We start from the raw sequence: 18,617 nt of genomic DNA, 5'->3' as shown, positions 1-18,617 counted from the left end.
CCATAATCTTGGAGTCCCACCAAAATCCCCACTCTGAGTAAAACAGGTCTATGCCTGAGACATTGCTGAGTGTGAATTATGGCTGCCTTGTTTAACTATACAGTCAGAATGCTATGGGCATCTCCATTTATCTGCAGTATTGCAGTGCACAGTGAACAAGGGAAGGTTCTGCTCAAACATAAATTTCTGTATCTTCCCAACTCCAGGTTTTTTTGAAGGATGCATTATTTCTCCCCCTCCCCCCAGCCTAAACTGGCCTCAGAGATGTCTGTTAGAGAATTTTATGAGATGGGATTGTACAACTGGAATCACTTGCCTTCTCAGACTCTCTCAGGCATTTCATAATGAAAATATTTGCATATAAATCCTCCACACAGATCCAGCTGGAAAGACTCAGTGTGGTGTCAGTCCAGACCCAGTCCATGACAGCTCTCAGCTCGGTAAGGAAAGGCACCATACGAAACCTACCAGTTGAAGAAAGAAAGAATGTTATTAACATTTTAGAGTGACATCTTGGTTAATAAATACCAGAGCCTGGAGTCCTAGCAGATAATTTTCAGGCATTTATTGAAATCTTTTTCCCTGGCACAATGTTCCTTGATTGTGAGGGACTTTTCCTTTATCAGCTCCTGAAAAACAGTTTCCAGTGTGTAGTTGTATAGTACTGAGACTGTACAGGGTGCCCAGAGATTTCAGAAATCACAGAAACCTTCATGCTTCGGGGCACAAGCCAAATGCTAACTGCCTAGGGGTAGGAAGAAACTTTCCCTATGGGCAAATTATCCCACAATTGTCCATTATGGGAAGTCCAAGGCATCTGGTACTGGCCACTATTGGCGGCAGGGTACTGGACTGGATGGATCATTCATCTGATCCCGTCTAGCAGTTCCTATAAACCTATTCACCCACCAGGAAATTATTCAAATTTGGAAGATCTTCTTTAAAGGCCAAATTTCCAGTAGGGCCTTGACTTGGCCTCCTGTTGTTCCTGTGCAAATACCTGTGTGCACCCTTCTCAGATGTCAGCACCCGTGTACAAAAGACCACCCATTGTGCTGGATGCTGTACAGAGAAGTATAGTCTCTGCCCAAACTGATAGATTCCTGCAGATGTAAGAGATGGAGTCTGTTCATGGAACATTCACTGATCCTGTGTCTTTGTGCAAAAATCATTGTTTCTATCCCTGAGCTGGCAGGTAATAGCACTCAAAACTGCAGTGCATGGCCCACTGGAGGCCAGTGCTTGAAAACTAGGCCACAAGTGTGCAGGAGAGAGATTTCTCCCTTAAAGTTCCTTTCAGAGCCTCTTCCTTTATACAAAACCCACAGATTGCTCCATGCAATGTTAGCCCATATGGGAAAACGGATATTTTTTCCATAGTGTTTTTTAGGTTAATAATATGTAACTCGCCATGTATTTAAAAATGCCTTGAGTACATAAAATTCATCCCAAATATGACCAAACTGGCCAATGGCTTTTTAATATCTCCGCCACAAGACTGTGTATCAGCATATTTCCTGTCTGGATCCATTCCAGTGGCAATTCCAGGCATGGAATATATTTAGTCTATATTTACTTAGTCTATTTAACTTTCAGTTAGGCTCATCTCACAACCATGCTATTTCAGGGTGATTTATACAATATTTACACTGAAATCTGCTAATATTTCCTTGCCTCTTGATACTGGATCACAGCACATACATTCCAGAGCCCCAGGCTGGAGGAATAAGCAGCTATTCTAGGCAATCAGAGAGGAGCTAGCTAAGGAGAGACTGCCAGGATGTGAGATGATTTGTCTGAAAAGTTTATCGAGCGATTATGTAGAAAGGTAGCAATCAGGCTAGGGGAAAAGATAAGCTACAGCAACAAGAAATGTGGGTTGCACTCAAGAGTCAAATTATGGCATTCAGACCCTGCTCGCCTTTTCTCTAAAGTACAAATGTAGGGCTTGAGCTTCATTTCTGATATACCTGCCATAAATCACACATACCCCCAAAAAACAACAGTCAACATTTATCGTGCTAAATACTGGTCCCACTGAATTGAGTGAGGATTGTATCATTGGCTTTAATGAGACTAGGGCTTGGTCCACGGTTTTTAAGCCTTTATTATAAAAGCTGAACATCCCCTCTCTGCTTACCCTTGGAATAGGAAAAGGTTTACAAAATTGTAACTCTTTGTCAGAAAGTTGCCTAGGACCCGATTCGGATAACCACATTTGATCTGATACGCAGACAGGCCAAAATAAACACATTTGACCAAGTACCAAAGCTGAGCCACATGGTTTCTGTTGAATCTCCTGTAAGTGAGTAAAAGAGAGATTTCATTACACTATTTTTGTCACCAAAGTCATTTAATTTTTTTTTTAATGTGACAGTTCCTGAATCACTAGTTTCACCTTCCTGTTAATATCACCTCCTCAGACTGGATTGGAACCTAGTGAAAATGAGATGCAAAGTGAGTGGCCATATGTCATCACTTGCGGCTGTGAGTCCTATTAAATGGAGCTTCTTTCTCTGCAGCTTGAATAATAAATGTCCATCCACCAAAGGAAAGTGTTGACCAACAGCGAGCAGCTTCAAAGTTGGATATGTCTAAAGTTGGGAGAATATTTCTGCCAGAGTTTTTCCCCCTGCCATACTTCATAAGCCTGCAGATGTCTCCTTTTCCTGAGATCTCATTTTCAAAGTCAGATGCACAGTTCCCCATAACTGAGCTTGCATAGGAACCACATACCTGGCTATTTGCTCAAATAAACTAGGCGTGCAACACAGTAGCATTTTGCACACATAATTGCACTCTCTTTTGTTCTCTTTACCCAAAGCATGCTGCACTTTCAGTGTGAAGACTGCAGTAGGAAATTAAGTTGTCCATCTGTCCATTTCCAAACCCACCCGTCACAGCATAAGTGCTAAGAGCACAAATTAAATTGCTGCTGAAAGCATGCAGAAATGTCAGATTTCAAAGCCACCACAGCTTCTGCCTGTTTTCCCATTGAATGTAAGTCCTGCTCATGAGAGAGAGAGAGAGAGATTTTTCATGTGACACTGGCCACAGTTGTACCTTTCAGTAACGCCTGGCAAGATGAAGAACATCCAGAAGTGAATGCCAAAGACAAGGACAACCTGGAATACACACTTTCCAAACATAGTCTTCCTCAAGTAAATGGCCCGGTCCACTATCATAGTGCCAAACTGAATCAGGAGCATCACCAGGAAGGCTTCAGGGACCTGGTCTTCCGACAGGGATTCAGTTATGTCAGCAGCTGCTGAGTGTTTCTGAAAGGGGGAAATCTAGTTACGAAGCAATACCACTCAGGATTTATCCAATGATTTTCTATAACCCATAGGATAGTGGGGAAACTCCAGACCGTTACTTATGTGAGTAGTCCCTATTCAGGCAAGTATCTCCCCTGAGTGTAAGGGAACTTACAACTGTAAGAAAGTGCTGCATTTTCTGTTAAGGGCTGGAAAGGCAAGGCTCTAATCTCTCCTCTCTACAAACAAATCCCTACTCTGCAGGCACTAAGTAGAAGCATCTTAAATAAAGACGCAGATAAAATGACAGTGAGCAGCTGCTGATGCCTCATGGAGGATTCTGAAGAACTGGTTTTTAAACAATTCTGTTCCTTTGTTTCATAGAGCAATGGTCATCTAACCTGCATCAAGAGCCAGGTCCATGTTTGTAGCTTGCACCTCTCAAAATAAAATCTTCAGATCCAGATTTCAAAGCCCCATGCTTGGGAAGGTTCAGATATGGAGTTTTAACTAGACCCATTATAAAAATATCAGGGCTTCAGAGCTGTGGTTTGGATCCATCTCCATCCCTCGCTTTCTCTTTCTCCGCCCTAAGTTTTTATAACTAAGACTATTTTGCATGAAACCAAGATTTTAAGGATCTTGATAGAGTCATCTGTTGTTATTACTGCTCATTCCCCCACTTGGAAGCAGAATCACATTCTTTTGAGACATAACAATAACATCCAGATGCGGAAAGCACAAGCAAGTGCTACGGCAGCCAAGCACATTGTGCAAGCAGCAATGCTGAGAGCATAAGCATAGCACTGACTGGGTTGTGCTTCTGTTCCAGAAGCCTACATCACTCTGCCGCTTTGCCGTCAGTTTGGAGTTATAGCCCTTCTGGAAATGAAACAGTCTCCCGCTCTCTATGCATGAGGACCCTCTCCTGAAAGAGCCTGAGCATCTCTCATGAGATATTGCGCCGCCCTCCACTCCCATTAATGTCTATAGTGTTCTTCACATTGCAGTACGGGTTCAGGACCTCATAGGATCAAGGTCCTACATAACCCTCCCTTTCTCCTTTCTTTTTGACTAGTTTTCCATCTCAAATCTCTACACTGAGGTGATCTACTCTTTTTATTAAAAAAATAAAACAAAGCAAAATGGGGGGAGGGGAATGGAACAAGCAAAGAATTCATGATCAAATAAAGTGAAACATTTTGCTTTCTTTGGGACACAATGGTACTCCCTGCCCAGTGTCTGCTGTAGAGCCTCTCCCTTCTCATCATTAGTCACTGTGCTATCTGAATCAGTTAGCCTGTCTTTTGTGGGTAATCTCTTCTCTAGTCTATGGAGACTCCTTGGTCAAGAGAATTTAAGGTTGAATCAAAAAAACAAACTAAAAGAGTGGCTATAATTCAGGGGAAATTTCCATCAGGTCCCTGATGGTAGGGAAGAGAGAGGAATCAACTGTAGTGAATACAAAATGTGTTCTTTATTCACACACACGTAGGACACTGTGGTTCTTCCTGGCTCCCAGACTGATTAACTTAGCCTGTGCCTCCTCCTGTCCCCCTAAATCCTGGAGTGTGCAGTCATGGAAGGGACTGCTGACTATATACCATAGTCCCCAAGTTAATAATCAAGCTACTTGCTTTGCAGTCTGTATAAAGAAAGTGCATTTGTGCTTACACCAAAAGCCCAGTATCCAAAGATAACAATTATAAAATTGATCACGTCAACCAGGAACATCAGTGCATAGACGTCACAGACGGGGCTGTACTCTGGATGAATAATGTCGTAGAAGAACTGCCTGATAGGTCGATAGATTTGAAGGGCACTAGGGGTAAAAACAAGTATAATCTAGGTCAATGGAAATTGTAACAATGCATCCTCAGAATGATCAGATGAATGTCTCCACTGCACGTCTTCCATAGAAGACCCATAAACACTGGAATTATAATTAATCAACTGAACTGAAGTGCAGCAATGTCTCATTTTCTTAAGAGATGTTACAAATAATACCCCAATTACATTTTAATCATCAGCTTCTTTGCTTTCAATATCAGTTGTTTCATCTTTTGCTTAAGAAGTTTCTTCTTGTTGATGGGACTCTTTCTAAAAAGCTTCCATTTCTTCCTGGCTTCCTTCTTCTGAGTCTTGCCTACCAAAGAGAAGACAAATCACAGATTTGTCTGGGGGCCATTCTTTTCTTAAAAGCCATGTCCTAATTTTGTCACAAAGGTTTACAATTCTGTTTAACCGTAGGTGTTCCATTAAGGCACTGTTCAGCCAGTAGGGTTAGCTCACAAGAAATCAGTGTTTGAGAATGCCCTATGCATATAGTTTCTTGGGCTAACAAATACACCAAGTTACTCAGAATGAATTATTTGGCATCTATATACCATGCTAATGGGCATATTAGGAAAAAAATCACAGTAATACTCTAGTATGGGTGGGTAGAGACTACTACCATCTAAGCACAATCTCCCTATTTTCAGGTGCATCCAGAGAAAATTTGCCTCATAGTATTTTCTCCACCTGAATTTTAAAATGAAAACCCCCCTTAGTGTCTAAAATTAGCTCAGTGTGGCTCTGACTACCTCTGTTAACGGAGGCTGTCTTCCTTCCTCTGAAGACGCTCCCTGAGGGATTGTGATGTCTGAAAAGGTGCCATGCCCCCAATCCAGGCTCATCTTCCTGCAGACCACCTCTGGACTCCTGGTTCTTTGGGCTCCTAGAAAATCTCCTTTTCTTGGTATCGGACACATTGGCACCTTTGGAATCCCATAGTCCATGGCACTAATGGGAACATTTAAAGAATGATAAATACAGTTTGATACACTGTGTCCTCAGCACAGCATCTTTAATTCGCAGTAACCATGAATTGCTCTACAGGTGGAGATAGAGGCAGACACAGAATAGGGGAGAGAGAAACAGGGTGAGTTTGCACTTGAGATGAAAACTTGGTTTCATGATGGGTAGGGAATGGGCACAAGTCCCCAAATTTGGATCCACGCATCAAAGCCTCTAAAATCCAGGGGCAAACCTCTTATTGACTTCAGCAGGGCTAGGATTTCTAATCTCCCATCCCAGCATGTGAGTATCTCACATGAAAGCAAATGGCATATATTTGTAAAGAATTAGGCCCACAAGTGTTCAAATCTGAAATTTTGTTGGACTTGAGGGCCAAATGCTAAGTTTAAATCCAAACCTAGGTTTGGACTCTGAGTCCCTGCCCCTAAAGAATGAGATGAGTTTTGAATTTATAACAGAAATGAAGATCAGGCAAGTTTAGCAGAGTTTCAGTTTTTCTCTGCAAACATTCAACAGAGCTCTAAGAAATGAGCCATTTCTTCTCCTTCTTGTCAAGAACAATTTACCTTCAAGATAGACCTGTGAAAGAACAAAGCCAGCAGCTGCACAAGATCAAAATGCACATAGCCATCCTTCTTCTCAATCCCAACAATATTTGGCAGAACAAATGGCTCTTCTGCATTGATGCCGCAGTATAACTTAGTGGTCCAGGGAAAGAATCCAAACTGAGCAAAATATTTGACAACTACTGTTATCTAAAGAGGAAAAAAAAATACGAAATTAGTTGGAAGTCATGGCCTGGCAGGGCAACAACTACTCTTAAACATTTTCAGAAGAGTTTCTAGATCTTCCAAACACAGGGAAAGACTCCAACCAGCATTTCTGCTGACTTGAGATTCTGGAAAGCTGACCTTGCTTTGGGATCCAGTGGCGTTTTATCACGTATAGATGTTCTCTAAATTTGTTTATTTCTGTTTTTATGTTCAATAAATTACCTGCAGTTTGTGAGCTACCTTCAGACCTACCAATGTCCTTTAGTCACATCCGCCATCTAGTCTACCCCATTAACATCAATTCTAACAGAAGTTTATTGCACGTTAATGTAAAGAAAAAGAATAGTATTTGTTTGCAAAGAGACACGTCTGCAGTAAGGCAATTTTCTGGCTGTCGCATACCTCTGTATAAACGATAGCCATCATCCAGAAGAATTTAGTAGGCCTTGGAATGGATAACATGGCCCACAGAAATATAAGGATAGGCAGAACCAAAGTGAGGACTGAAGCAGAGACCATGTGGTTGAGAATGATCACAAAATAACAGAGCATTTCTGACTTGGATACCATCGCATTGTACAAAGCAAAGCCCAACTTCAGGGATCGAGGCAGACTCTGGTAAAACTTGTCCGACTGCTCCAGTTCATTGTCATGAAACATCCTGAACCACATAACAAAAAAAAATAGAAAAACAGATTAATTATATTTCCTCACAGAATTGGTGCAAGGCTACAAGCTAGTATTTTTAATACAGAAGGTTATATAAATGAGACGAGATGTATGGCATAATATAATCTCTTCAGAACTGCATGCCTAAGGCTGATAGTTTGTCAACCAAATCTTCTGTGAAAGCTGTCAGTGATCTAACTCACATACACTCATAATCCCCTACCCCTTAAAACACAGGTGTGTTTGCACATTTAAACCTCCAAGTACAAAGTAACTCCTGGAGGTGCTGCTGAGCACTCTCCATTTTTGTTGACCTTAGCCCTTAAATCACCAATTCTGTAGCATTAGTGCATGACAACTGTCGTGTTCGTATGAACACAAATGTCTGTGCTGCGTGGGCACAGTTCTTTCAATCTAACTCTAATAGTCGGACTGCTCGTGAGGAGTGGGGACAAAACAACAACAAAAAACCACCTTAGTGACATTTTTGAAATTTCTGAGTTGTTTCCATCTCATAGGATTCAAACTGGGCCTGAAATGTTCTGTGCAGGTGGGTTATTTTGTTTTTTTTTACTGACATTTTAATTTGTTTTTTAAATATTTTTTTTATTTACCACAACCACCATTTTCAATAAGTAACAGTTTGTTGTGAGCAAAAAAATCTATTTTGGTAAAAAAATTCAGTAAAAATAATGGAAAAATTTGCAAAAAGGTGAGAATTTCAATAACTTTTTATGAAAAGTTTCATTTTGGGAGGAAAAAAAGCCATGGGGGGGGCTTTTAATGTGAAAAATTTGGACCATGTAGTAGGATTAGTCTCATGGAGACTATAATCCATAGTTCCATATCCCCTAGCTGGTGAAAACTGGCATAGCTTTACTATGAATGGAGCTACACTGACTTACGCTGGCTGAGCATCTGCCCCATAAAGTCTCTTTTTTAGTCTGACATCAGACACAACATCCAATGTCAGCTTGTGCAAGTGAAAAAACTAGACACAGTCAAGTGATGCCATGTTGTTTAAGGCACATCATTTCATGAACACATTTTTGGGTATCTCTGCAGCTGGGTTTGACTTTAGGTCTTTCTTGCCTGTTCAGAAGCAGCTCACTGGCAGTCATGATAGCAGGAACTTCATTTAATGGCCTGCCTGCTTCTTTGCTCCTCTCAGCTGATGGGGAAACAGCATAATCTTTTGTTTCACAGAAAGGAAGTGGAGTCGTCATTTCTGGGGCAGCTTCTTTGATGCTGTCTTCATCTTCCCTCTTCTCTCCTGCCTCATCTCCATTAATTTCCTCAGCAACTTCATCAGGTGTCCTAGATCCAGAATGTGTTTCTTTTTTTAAAAAAAATCACTGAAAATCACAAGTTAAGTTTCTTAATAGACATTGAAATAATTGTACTAATATGAAACCTCCTGGCTCATGCCAAAGTGATAAGGGGCTCACTCACCATAAATTCAGAATCCAGCTAAGAATTCCAACATCTAAGGTCATAGTGACAGTGATTAGAAAGGATTCACACGGAATTTAATGTTATTTCCATACAAGCTTGTTCTTTTAAAGTATTCAAACCATTTCAATTTGCATCACACTAATTGCAGGCTAACCAGCCTCACAGCAATCATTGCATGAGCTGCATGCTTATTGATCTCTCTACAATATTACACATGGGTTACTCCAGCTGCATGCCAGCTAATTCCACTGTAATCATTCCCCTGAGTTTAGCTGTTGCTAACTGACCTCCCTGTAGCCACTCCCTAGGGGCTATTTTTTCATAGAATCATAGAAATATTGGTCTGGGAGGGATTTGAGAAGTCACCACATCAAGCCCCCTGCTCTGTAGACAACCAAGTAAACCTAGACTATCCCTGACAGGTGTTTGTCCAATCTGTTCTGGAAAACCTCCAGTGATATGGATTCCACAGCCTCCCATGGAAGCCTATTCCAGAGCTTAACTACCCTTATCGTTAGAAAGCTTTTCCTAATATCTAACCTAAATCTCCCTTGCTGCAGATTAAGCCCATTACTTCTTGCCTCACCTTCAGTGGACATGAAGAACAATTGATCACCACACTTAACACAGTTGAGGACTGTTATCAGGTCTTTCCTCAGTCATCTTTTCTCAAGACTAAACATGTCCAGTTGTTTGTTTTTAAACCATTCCTTATGTCAGGTTTTCTAAATGTTTGTTGCTCTCTAGATTCTCTCTGATTTGTTCCCATCTTTCCTAAAGTGTGGCACCCAGAATTGGACACAGCTTTCCAGCTGAGACTTTACCAGTGCCAAGTAGAGCAGGACACATATCTACCGTGTCTTACATATGACACTCCTGCTAAAACATCCCTCAATCATATTAGTCTTTTTCGTAGCTGCATCACATTGTTCACTTATATTCAGTGTGATCCACTAAGCATTAAACATCTCCACTTTCTTTTTATGTCATCAGTTATTAGCCCTCCTTCCCTGCAAAGCACTTTCTTTCATCTTCCTCTTGCTCCTAACGTATTGAAGAACCTCTTCTTGCTAGGTGTAACTCATTGTGTGCCTTACCCATTCTGATTTTGCCCTTACATGCTTGTGCTATTCATTTGTACACCTCCTTAGAAATTTGTCCATGATTCCACTTTTTTTTAGGATTCCTTTTTGATTTTCTAGTAATTAAAGAGCTCCTGATGGAGCCATATTGGCCTCTTGCCAGGGCCGGCTCTAGCCATTTCACCTCCCCAAGCACGGCGGCATGCCGCAGGGGACGCTCTGCCGCTCCCCGGTCCAGCGGCTCCGGTGGACCTCCCGCAGGCATGCCTGCCGCCCTCCCAGCAACCAGCAGAGCGCCCCTCGCGGCATGCCGCCCCAAGCACGTGCTTGGGGCCTGGAGCCGGGCCTGCCTCTTACTATTCTTCCTGTCTTTCCTTTGCGTCAGGATAGCATGCAGTTCTGCCTTTCATATTGTCCCCTTGAGAAATCACCAGTTCTCCTGACCTCCTTTTTTCCCTTAGATTTTCTTCCTGGGACCTTACCTACTAGTTCTGAGTTTTGCTGCATGCCACCTCACTGTAACCATTCATTGGCTGACTCCAGGTGCTGCTAACTGATGACACTGCTACCCCTCTCTTGGGATTATTCCTGTTCCATGCTGCAGCAGTTTTTGCTTTGAGCTCAAATGAATTTAAAAATTTCAAAGTGAAGCAAAGCAGAGCTGCCAAGCTTCACCCAGCTTCCACTCAAACCATCAGTTATCCCAGACTCACTCTGTTCACTCACTCTGTTCACGCCATAACCCAGGCTTGAAGGCTTGAGAGGAAGGATGGTTCAATGATCAGAGCACTAACCTAGGGTTTAGGAAACCTGCCTTCAAGTCCCTGCTCCACCACAGACTTCCTGTGTGACCTTGGGCACATCATTTAGCCTCCCTGTGCCTCAGTTCCCAGCTGTAGAATGGGGATAACAGCACCTTCCAGGGAGTTGTGAGGATACATACATTTAGGGATTGTTAGTTGTTCAGATACTATGGCTTGCGGGGGGCGGGGGGACAGATAAACACCTTAGATATGTAACAAATATTGCCTAGATGCACATTACCTTACTACAGGTTTGCACAGCTCTTATGAGAAGTTCTGACCAGGACAATGTCCCCACTGTCTATTCACCTGGATACACTGCTCTCATGCGGTAGCTGGGTTCCCCTCCTGGGTATCTGCTGATCCTCCTGGGTGCCTTTCATTTTATTTCCTCCATAAGGACTTGCTTGCACTTGCTGACTCTTCTTCCAGTTGTAATATTGGAGAATTGTGTCTGGTGAGGCTTCTTTTCCCTTAAAAAAAATTAATACAAAATCAGTCAGATGGGGAAAATGCTGTCCTCATTTCTGTCAATGGAAGCGATTGTAATCCCATACTAGCCTTTGAGACCTCTACAGTCCCATGAGGAATTCCCACCTTTAAAACAGATGGTTGGTGCTCATTTTATATCCTTGTGTCCCACAATAAATAAGACGTTTCCTTCTTTGCTGTTAATGCCTTTCAAAATATAAGCATGATAGTTCTTAGTCATCACTAAACATAGTTAGTAGAAATATGTGGGAATGGACATTTATATGGATCTCAAGAATATCCAGTGTTATCTAATTTAATAATAGCACAGATTCTGAAAGGAATGTTAAATCTCATGTTTTCTGATTTAAGCCAATGTCTATTAGAGACCAAGAGGAGACCCCTTTCTCCCTACTGTGGAGTTTCTTACATCTTCTTCTGAAGAATCTGGTGCTGGCAGAGACAGGTCACTGCACTAACTGCACCTTGGTTCTGATCCAGTGCACCAGGGGTTCTCAAACTTCATTGCACCGCGACCCCCTTCTGACAACAAGAATTACTACACGACCCTGAAGGGGGGACCAAAGCCTGAGCCTACCCAAGCCCCACTGCCCTGGGCAGGGCGGGCCAAATCCAAGCCCCACTGCCTTGAGTGGGGGGGGGCCAAGCCCAAGGGCTTCAGCTGCAGGCGGGGGGCCTATAACCTGAGTCCCGCCACCCAGGGCAGAAGACCTCAGGCTTTGACCCCGGGTGGTTGGGCTCGGGCTTGGGCTTCAGATCTGCCCATTAAAACAGGATCACGACTCACTTTGGGGTCCTGACCCACAGTTTGAGAACCACTGCAATACACCCATTCCTATGTTCCTATTAAATTATTGGGGGGCGGTTCTCCATGAAAAATGTAGATGAAAACAAAAGATTTTCAGTTTCATCAAAAATTTTCTTCAAAAATTTTCCTGGTTCTTGTTGAAAACATAAAAAATATAAACAGTTTTTTTTCAATTTGTTGTTTTTATTGCTGAAAACTAAAAAAACACCCAATTTTATTTTTTAAAAGAAAACCCCAATTTTTTTTTTTTTTTTTACAACAGGATTTTTTTTCATGAATGTTCCTATTAGCCCAAAAGCCATTTTTCATTGGAAAATAGCTTCAGTGAAAATTGTTCAACCAGTTCTAAATATTAGCTCTTTTAATCTTTCCTTGCAAGTCAGTCTTTCAGGCGCCTGGAATACTTTTGTTCAGTGATATAAGCAGTGCTCAGAATTTATACTGACATCATCTCTTTGAGGAGAGTAACAATGGGTTTCAGAACACAGCCTAATGCAGAAAGATTGGTCCATGAATAAACCATATTGGTAGTTGCTATTGTAATGCATAAATAATCAGAGAAACTGGCTGGAAAATGTCAATAAAAATCTGGCAATTATGTTTTGAAAATGAAAAAGGAAATTAAAAGTGACTTGAAATGGAAAAAAACCAGGACATTGTGTAAAATGACAGTGATCTTACCTTATTAATTTCTCGCCATAGCATGCACCTTTCAATTCTCAGTACATTTGCTATGTCCAGGTTATTTTTACAGAGTGAGTTTAGTGCCTCTGTAGTATCGTCTAGCAATGCTTGAACAAAGACCCAAGTAAACTTGATTGTGTTGATTATTCTTTCAATTATACTTTCTGTCAAAAGGGAAAAAACGTGTGCAATTACAGACAGGAAATGATTCTACATACTATTCTATTTCAACCAGCTCCTCAGCTCTGGCTGAGATACAGTGATAAAGGATTTCAAAGGTAAGTTTAGGTCATCTTTATTCCCATCCAATCCTGATCCAGCTTACTGAAGTGGGTATTGCCAATACGGAGGTGAACCAGAATATCATACATTAAGATCTGAATGACCTTGAAAACAGGGGTAATAGAAATGAGATTAAATTTAATAGTGTAAAGTGCCAGGTCATGCACTTAAGAAAAATTCTTGTTAATCCCTATAAAATGGGGACATCAGTTGGAAGTGACTGAGGCGGAGAAAGACCTGGGTGTATTGGTTGATCACAGGATGACTATGAGCCACCAATATGATGCGGCCATGAAAAAGGCTAATGCAATTGTAGGATGCACCAGGCAAGATATTTCCACTAGAGATTGGGAAGTGTTAGTACCTTTATACAAGGCACTGGTGAGACCTCATCTGGAATACTGTGTGGTGTTCTGATTTCCTATGTTTATTAATTCAAACTGGAAGAGGTGCAGAGAAGGGCTACTAGGATGATCAGAGAGTGGAGAACCTACTTTACAAGAGGGGACTTAGAATCATAGCACTGGAAGGGACCTCGAGAGGTCATCTAGACCAGTCCCCTGCACTCATTGCAGGACTAAGTATTATCTAGACCATCCCTAACAGGAGTTTGTCTGACCTACTCTTAAAAATCTCCAATGACAGAGATTCCATAACCTCCCTAGGCAATTTATTCCAGTGCTTAACCACCCTGACAGCTAGGAAGCTTTTCCTAATGTCCATCCTCAACCTCCCTTCCTGCAATTTAAGCCTGTTGCTTCTTGTCCTATCCTCAGAGGTTGAGAAGAACAATTTTTCTCCCTCTTCCTTGTAACAACCTTTTTATATACTTGAAAACTGTTATGTCCCCTCTCAGTCTTCTCTTTTTCAGACTAAACAAACCCAATTTTTCCACTCTTCCCTCATAGGTCATGTTTTCTAGACCTTTAATCATTTTTATTGCTCTTCTCTGGACTCTCTCCAATTTGTCCACATCCTTCCTGAAATGTGGCTCCCAGAACTGGACACAATAGTCCAGCTGAGGCCTAGTCAGGGCAGAGTAGAGTGGAATAATTACTTCTCATGTCTTGCTTTCAAGAGTCCTGCTAGTATATCCCAGAAGAATGTCTGCTTTTTTTTTTTGCAACAGTGTTACACTGTGACTCATATTTAGCTTGTGGTCCACTATGACCCTCAGATCCCTTTCCGCAGTGCTCTTTCCTAGGCAGTCATTTCCCATTTTGTATGTGTGCAACTGATTGTTCCTTCCTAAATGGAGTACTTTGCATTTGTCCTTATTGAATTTCATTCTGTTTATTTCAGACCATTTCCTCAGTTTGTCCATGTAATTTTGAATTATAATCCTATACTCCAAAGTACTTGCAACCCCCCCTTAAGGATCTTGGCTTGATTAGCCTAACAAAATGAAAGCTGACAGAAGATATGATTGTTCTCTATGAATACAACAGAGGGGTAAACACCAGGAACAGACAGGAGTTATTTAAGTAAAGGGCCAATGTTGGCACAAGAACAAATGGATATAAACTGGCGATCCATAAGTTTTTAGACTTGAAATTTAGATAAAGGTTTCTAACCATCAGAGGAATGAAGTTCTGGATCAGCCTTCCAAGGTGAGTAATGGGAGAAATAAACTGAGCTTGATAAATTTATGGAGGGGATGATATTATGAGGTTGCCTAAAATGGCATATGGCCCATTCCACATCTGCTGGTAGCAAATATCTCCAACAACTGGAGATGGGACACTGGATTGGGAGGGCTCTAAGTTACTACAGAGAATTCTTTCAGGGGTTTCTGGTTGGTGGGTCTCACTCACATGTTCAGCGTCTAACTGATCACCATTTTGGGGGATGGGAAGGAATTTTCCCACAGGTCAGACTGGCAGAGACCTTAGGTGGTTGTTGGGGGTAGGGGCGTTGTCTTCCTCTGCAGTGTGGGCCCAGGCTTGCTGGTTTGAACTAGAGTAAATGGTGGATTTGCTGTAACCTGAAGTCTTCAAATCTTGAGACTTCAATGACTTAGCCAGAGGCTTTGGGTCTATTGCAGGAGTGGGTGGGTGAGGTTCTGTTGCCTGGAATGTGCAGAAGGTCACGCTAGATCATGATGGTGTCTTATGGTCTTAGAGTCTATGAAATCATCTGTGCAAGGGCTTCTGGTTTGCTGCTGCAGTATGGAGCTACTCACCTGACTCATCTGGGTTCTCTTCAGTGCCTGATATCTCCCCTTTCTCTTCGTGGAATTCCAACTTTACCTCTCCTGTATCATATAGGAACATAAGCAGAGCTATAGAGGGGATAAACTTCTACTAGACATCTTTCCAGCTATTCCAGCCCAGCCCAATGCCCAGTGAAATCAATGGGATTATGACTCCATCTGAAGGTTACATAATCAGATAAGACACTGTATTGAAATGCACATGTATGTGGGGCAGAGTTAAGGGCATTGTGGCTATGGAAAAGAGAATGTGGGACGTGCTGGGGGCAGGTGATATGGATGGTAATTAAAGCTGGTGTCAGCGTTTCCTGACCTGGCCACATGTAAATGAGTACTCTTAACATTGTGTTAGTTGATTCTTGCTGTAGGAACTACAGCCTCTCTCATTCAAACAGTTCTTTTTTTGTCGAATTTGGCCTAGCAGCCCTTGTGTGCAGGTGTCTGTGCATTCTTCCCATTACCTGCCAGTCGCAGTTGCTCCTCCTCCTCCTCTTTCTTCCTCTGCTCTCTGGTTTCATCTTGTTTTCTTGTTCTCAGAGCTGATTTAGAGCTAGACATCCAGGCTTCATAGGCAAGCTGCAGGGAGAAACCCCATTAGTCTTTGGTGAAAAGGTTAGTGCTTCCATCCGGAGTGGATCAAACATGTGGTGTGTCCCCCGCTCCCACTTCCATTCGCATGGCCCCCGCTTTCTTCCCCTCCCATTCATGGTTCTACAGACCCCTTTCCCTCCCAGTGGGAATTCACTGACGCCCTCTGCTTCCCTTTACAGTCACCTAACGCCCCCCTAGTAACAACAGCAATTGCTTCCATGGAAAACCAATGTTGGGGAAATATTTTGGTAGTTTGCAGTAAATCTCTTGGGATTTTTTGAAAAAAGGTAACTGTGTAAAATAATAATTAATAGTACATTAATAATATCTCACTCTTATCACCTGTAAGTCTCAAAGCATTTTACAAAAGACATAAGCATCATTGCCATTTTACAGAAGGCAAAACTGAGACACCAGGAAATTGAGTGACTTGCTCAAGGTCACACAGCAATCCAGTGGTAGAGTTGGAAATAGAACCCAAGTCTCCTGAGTCCCAGTCCAGTACTCTATCCACTAGGCAACATTGCTCAATATTATCAAAAATAAGTCCTGCACCTGGAATGCTGTTTTCTTCTTTCGTGATTCTTCCTCCCTCTTTTCTGTGTGCCCATATTCCTCTTCTTCTTCACTGTCTGTCTCAAAAAGGTAGTAGCTCCCAGCTCGAATCACTAAAATCAGTTCCAGAAAGAGATGTGGCTGAGCTTTTTCAAAGCTACCTAGGGGATTTAGATGCACAATTCCCCTTGAAACCAATAGGAGTTGCACATCTAAATAGGAGCTGCCTATCTATGTGGCTTTGAAAATCCTAGTCTAACGGTTTTAACAGGACACATTTTTAGTAAATATTAACTAGCAAAGTGGTGCATGCGAGTATTTTTACTGTTACTAATCAAGAGAATGAAAAATAGTATCTTTATGCTTAATATACTTTAAAGCAGCCGTTAGGCTATAAATAGGGACATTGGGAGAGAAAACCACATTTCAACAGCACTGAAATATGTAGGAGAGGGCTTGGAAGGGACAGAGTAGACGAATTGTATGATTTTTGCTAAGATACACACACCATCCTTCCTAAATAGGGGTGATTGTTAGGACAGCTATTGAAGAACAGTTTGGTTGCATTAGAAATGTGTTTTATAAATCCATGTACTTGTCAGCTGTCCCCGAATTAAATTATGACAATTGTCCTCTATGGGTCCCCCCCATGATGTTTCTTTTTTCCTGCCAGCCTGCTGTGCGTGCAGCAGGGGAGGGACTGCTCATGGCCACCCAGAGGGGGCAGGCAAGTGGGGCAATTTGTCCTGGGCCCTGCAGGGGCCCCCACAAGAGTTTTTCGGGGCCCCTGGAGCAGGGTCCTCCACTCGCTCTGGGGACCCTGCAGCTTCTTCCTCTCTGGCGGCAATTCAGAGGGGGGGGGGTCCTTCCGCTCCGGGACCCGCCGCCAAAGTGCCAGGTCTTCGGCGGCAATTCGGCAGCGGGGGGCCAGGCCCCCTGAATCCTCTGAGCGGCCCTGGGACCGCTGCCGAGAGCCTTAGGCTTACAGCAGAATCATAGGCCTGCCCCCCACTGGAGTTAATCACAAAACTCCCATATGAAGCTCCATGTTTGTGTTTTTGTTTTGGGTTTTTTTTGGCGGGGGGGGGGGGGGGGGGTGTAGGACTAAAATGCAACCATCCAACAAAACAAAGTTTCTGCAGGTTCTTGTTGTGTACAATCCCAGCAACTGTGTGCAAAGACACTGTTTTTAGTAGGATACATTGCTCTAGCTTATACATGTCATTTTTCCAGTTAGTTGTGGCTCACAGACCTTTAGCACACACAGAAAACTTACTGGAGGCGTGGGTCACCCAGGGTTGCCACCATATCTTCTTGTCCTCGTTTTCCTTCTTGTCACCCTCCTCTGCAAAAGTGGTTGTAAAATGTACGTAGTGAAACAGATGGACAGATTCCACCCGCGCGCACACACACACACACACAACTTAAAAGAATTAAATTTCTCAATACACAAGACTGTGCAGGACCCATGGGGGGCTGCATTGGAGCCTGTGGGTTGGCTCTATGTACAGGTAGATCTCTTCATTCTTTGTGTGCCCTGGAGGGGTTCTCCACAACAGCTTTGAATTGCAGGCAGGCAGGATCCATTCCCTGGATCTCATACCCCAAGATTCCATTGCCTAGACACTCCATCATGATGAGCAGCAGAGGGAGTTTATATCAAAGATTGGTGGCCTAACTGTGGGTTTCAGGGATTAAATTCATCCCACAGACTTGCAGACAGGGCCTGAACAGAGCCCAATTACTTTGGCTTTGGATGTGAAGGTGGAATGTGAATTTCACCCGCAGCGGCACTGGGGTTGTGAAAAGGCAATTTACTGGGTACTGTGGAACACAGCAGTGCGAAAACAGAAAGCAGAGGAAGAGAAGGCACGGTGATCACTCTCCATGTTGTTGTCACTACACAGGCTATTTAACATGACAAGATCATTTCACCTGGATCTAGCAGCTGCTGCTCCTTGGCAGATTGATCCACAGCTGTTTCTTCTGGGCTTGGTGTCTTTTGCTTCAAACTGTCAAATTTCTTCTGCTTCAGTTTGATTAGTTCCATTCTATAGGTTTAAGACAGAACACGGACAGGAGTATAAAAAATCATTACCATTTAGATAAGTGCTTTCTGTCTTAACTTCAAAGTGCTTACAAACATTACATAATG

At 42.5% G+C, this 18,617-nt stretch overlaps 1 protein-coding gene across 1 annotated transcript in view; it reads right to left on the bottom strand.

The window, feature by feature from the left end:
- Window positions 1-18,617, bottom strand: part of LOC115635195 (piezo-type mechanosensitive ion channel component 2-like) — a 59,624-nt gene that overhangs the window by 9,143 nt on the left and 31,864 nt on the right. Inside the window, exons 27-42 of the mRNA XM_030533557.1 lie at window positions 18,398-18,513; window positions 17,739-17,807; window positions 16,463-16,575; window positions 15,778-15,892; window positions 15,287-15,358; window positions 12,820-12,986; window positions 11,148-11,311; window positions 8,591-8,815; window positions 7,232-7,490; window positions 6,623-6,811; window positions 5,843-6,041; window positions 5,274-5,403; window positions 4,932-5,079; window positions 3,064-3,278; window positions 2,141-2,299; window positions 317-464 (exon numbers count right to left, since the gene is read on the bottom strand). Coding sequence (XP_030389417.1) covers window positions 317-464; window positions 2,141-2,299; window positions 3,064-3,278; window positions 4,932-5,079; window positions 5,274-5,403; window positions 5,843-6,041; window positions 6,623-6,811; window positions 7,232-7,490; window positions 8,591-8,815; window positions 11,148-11,311; window positions 12,820-12,986; window positions 15,287-15,358; window positions 15,778-15,892; window positions 16,463-16,575; window positions 17,739-17,807; window positions 18,398-18,513 — 2,488 coding nt within the window. The remainder of the gene's footprint in view (window positions 1-316; window positions 465-2,140; window positions 2,300-3,063; window positions 3,279-4,931; window positions 5,080-5,273; window positions 5,404-5,842; window positions 6,042-6,622; window positions 6,812-7,231; window positions 7,491-8,590; window positions 8,816-11,147; window positions 11,312-12,819; window positions 12,987-15,286; window positions 15,359-15,777; window positions 15,893-16,462; window positions 16,576-17,738; window positions 17,808-18,397; window positions 18,514-18,617) is intronic.

This window comes from Gopherus evgoodei, chromosome 14 (genome assembly GCF_007399415.2).
Source record: "Gopherus evgoodei ecotype Sinaloan lineage chromosome 14, rGopEvg1_v1.p, whole genome shotgun sequence".
Lineage (NCBI taxonomy): Eukaryota > Metazoa > Chordata > Testudines > Testudinidae > Gopherus > Gopherus evgoodei.
This window is presented reverse-complemented; position numbering and strand designations above follow the sequence as displayed.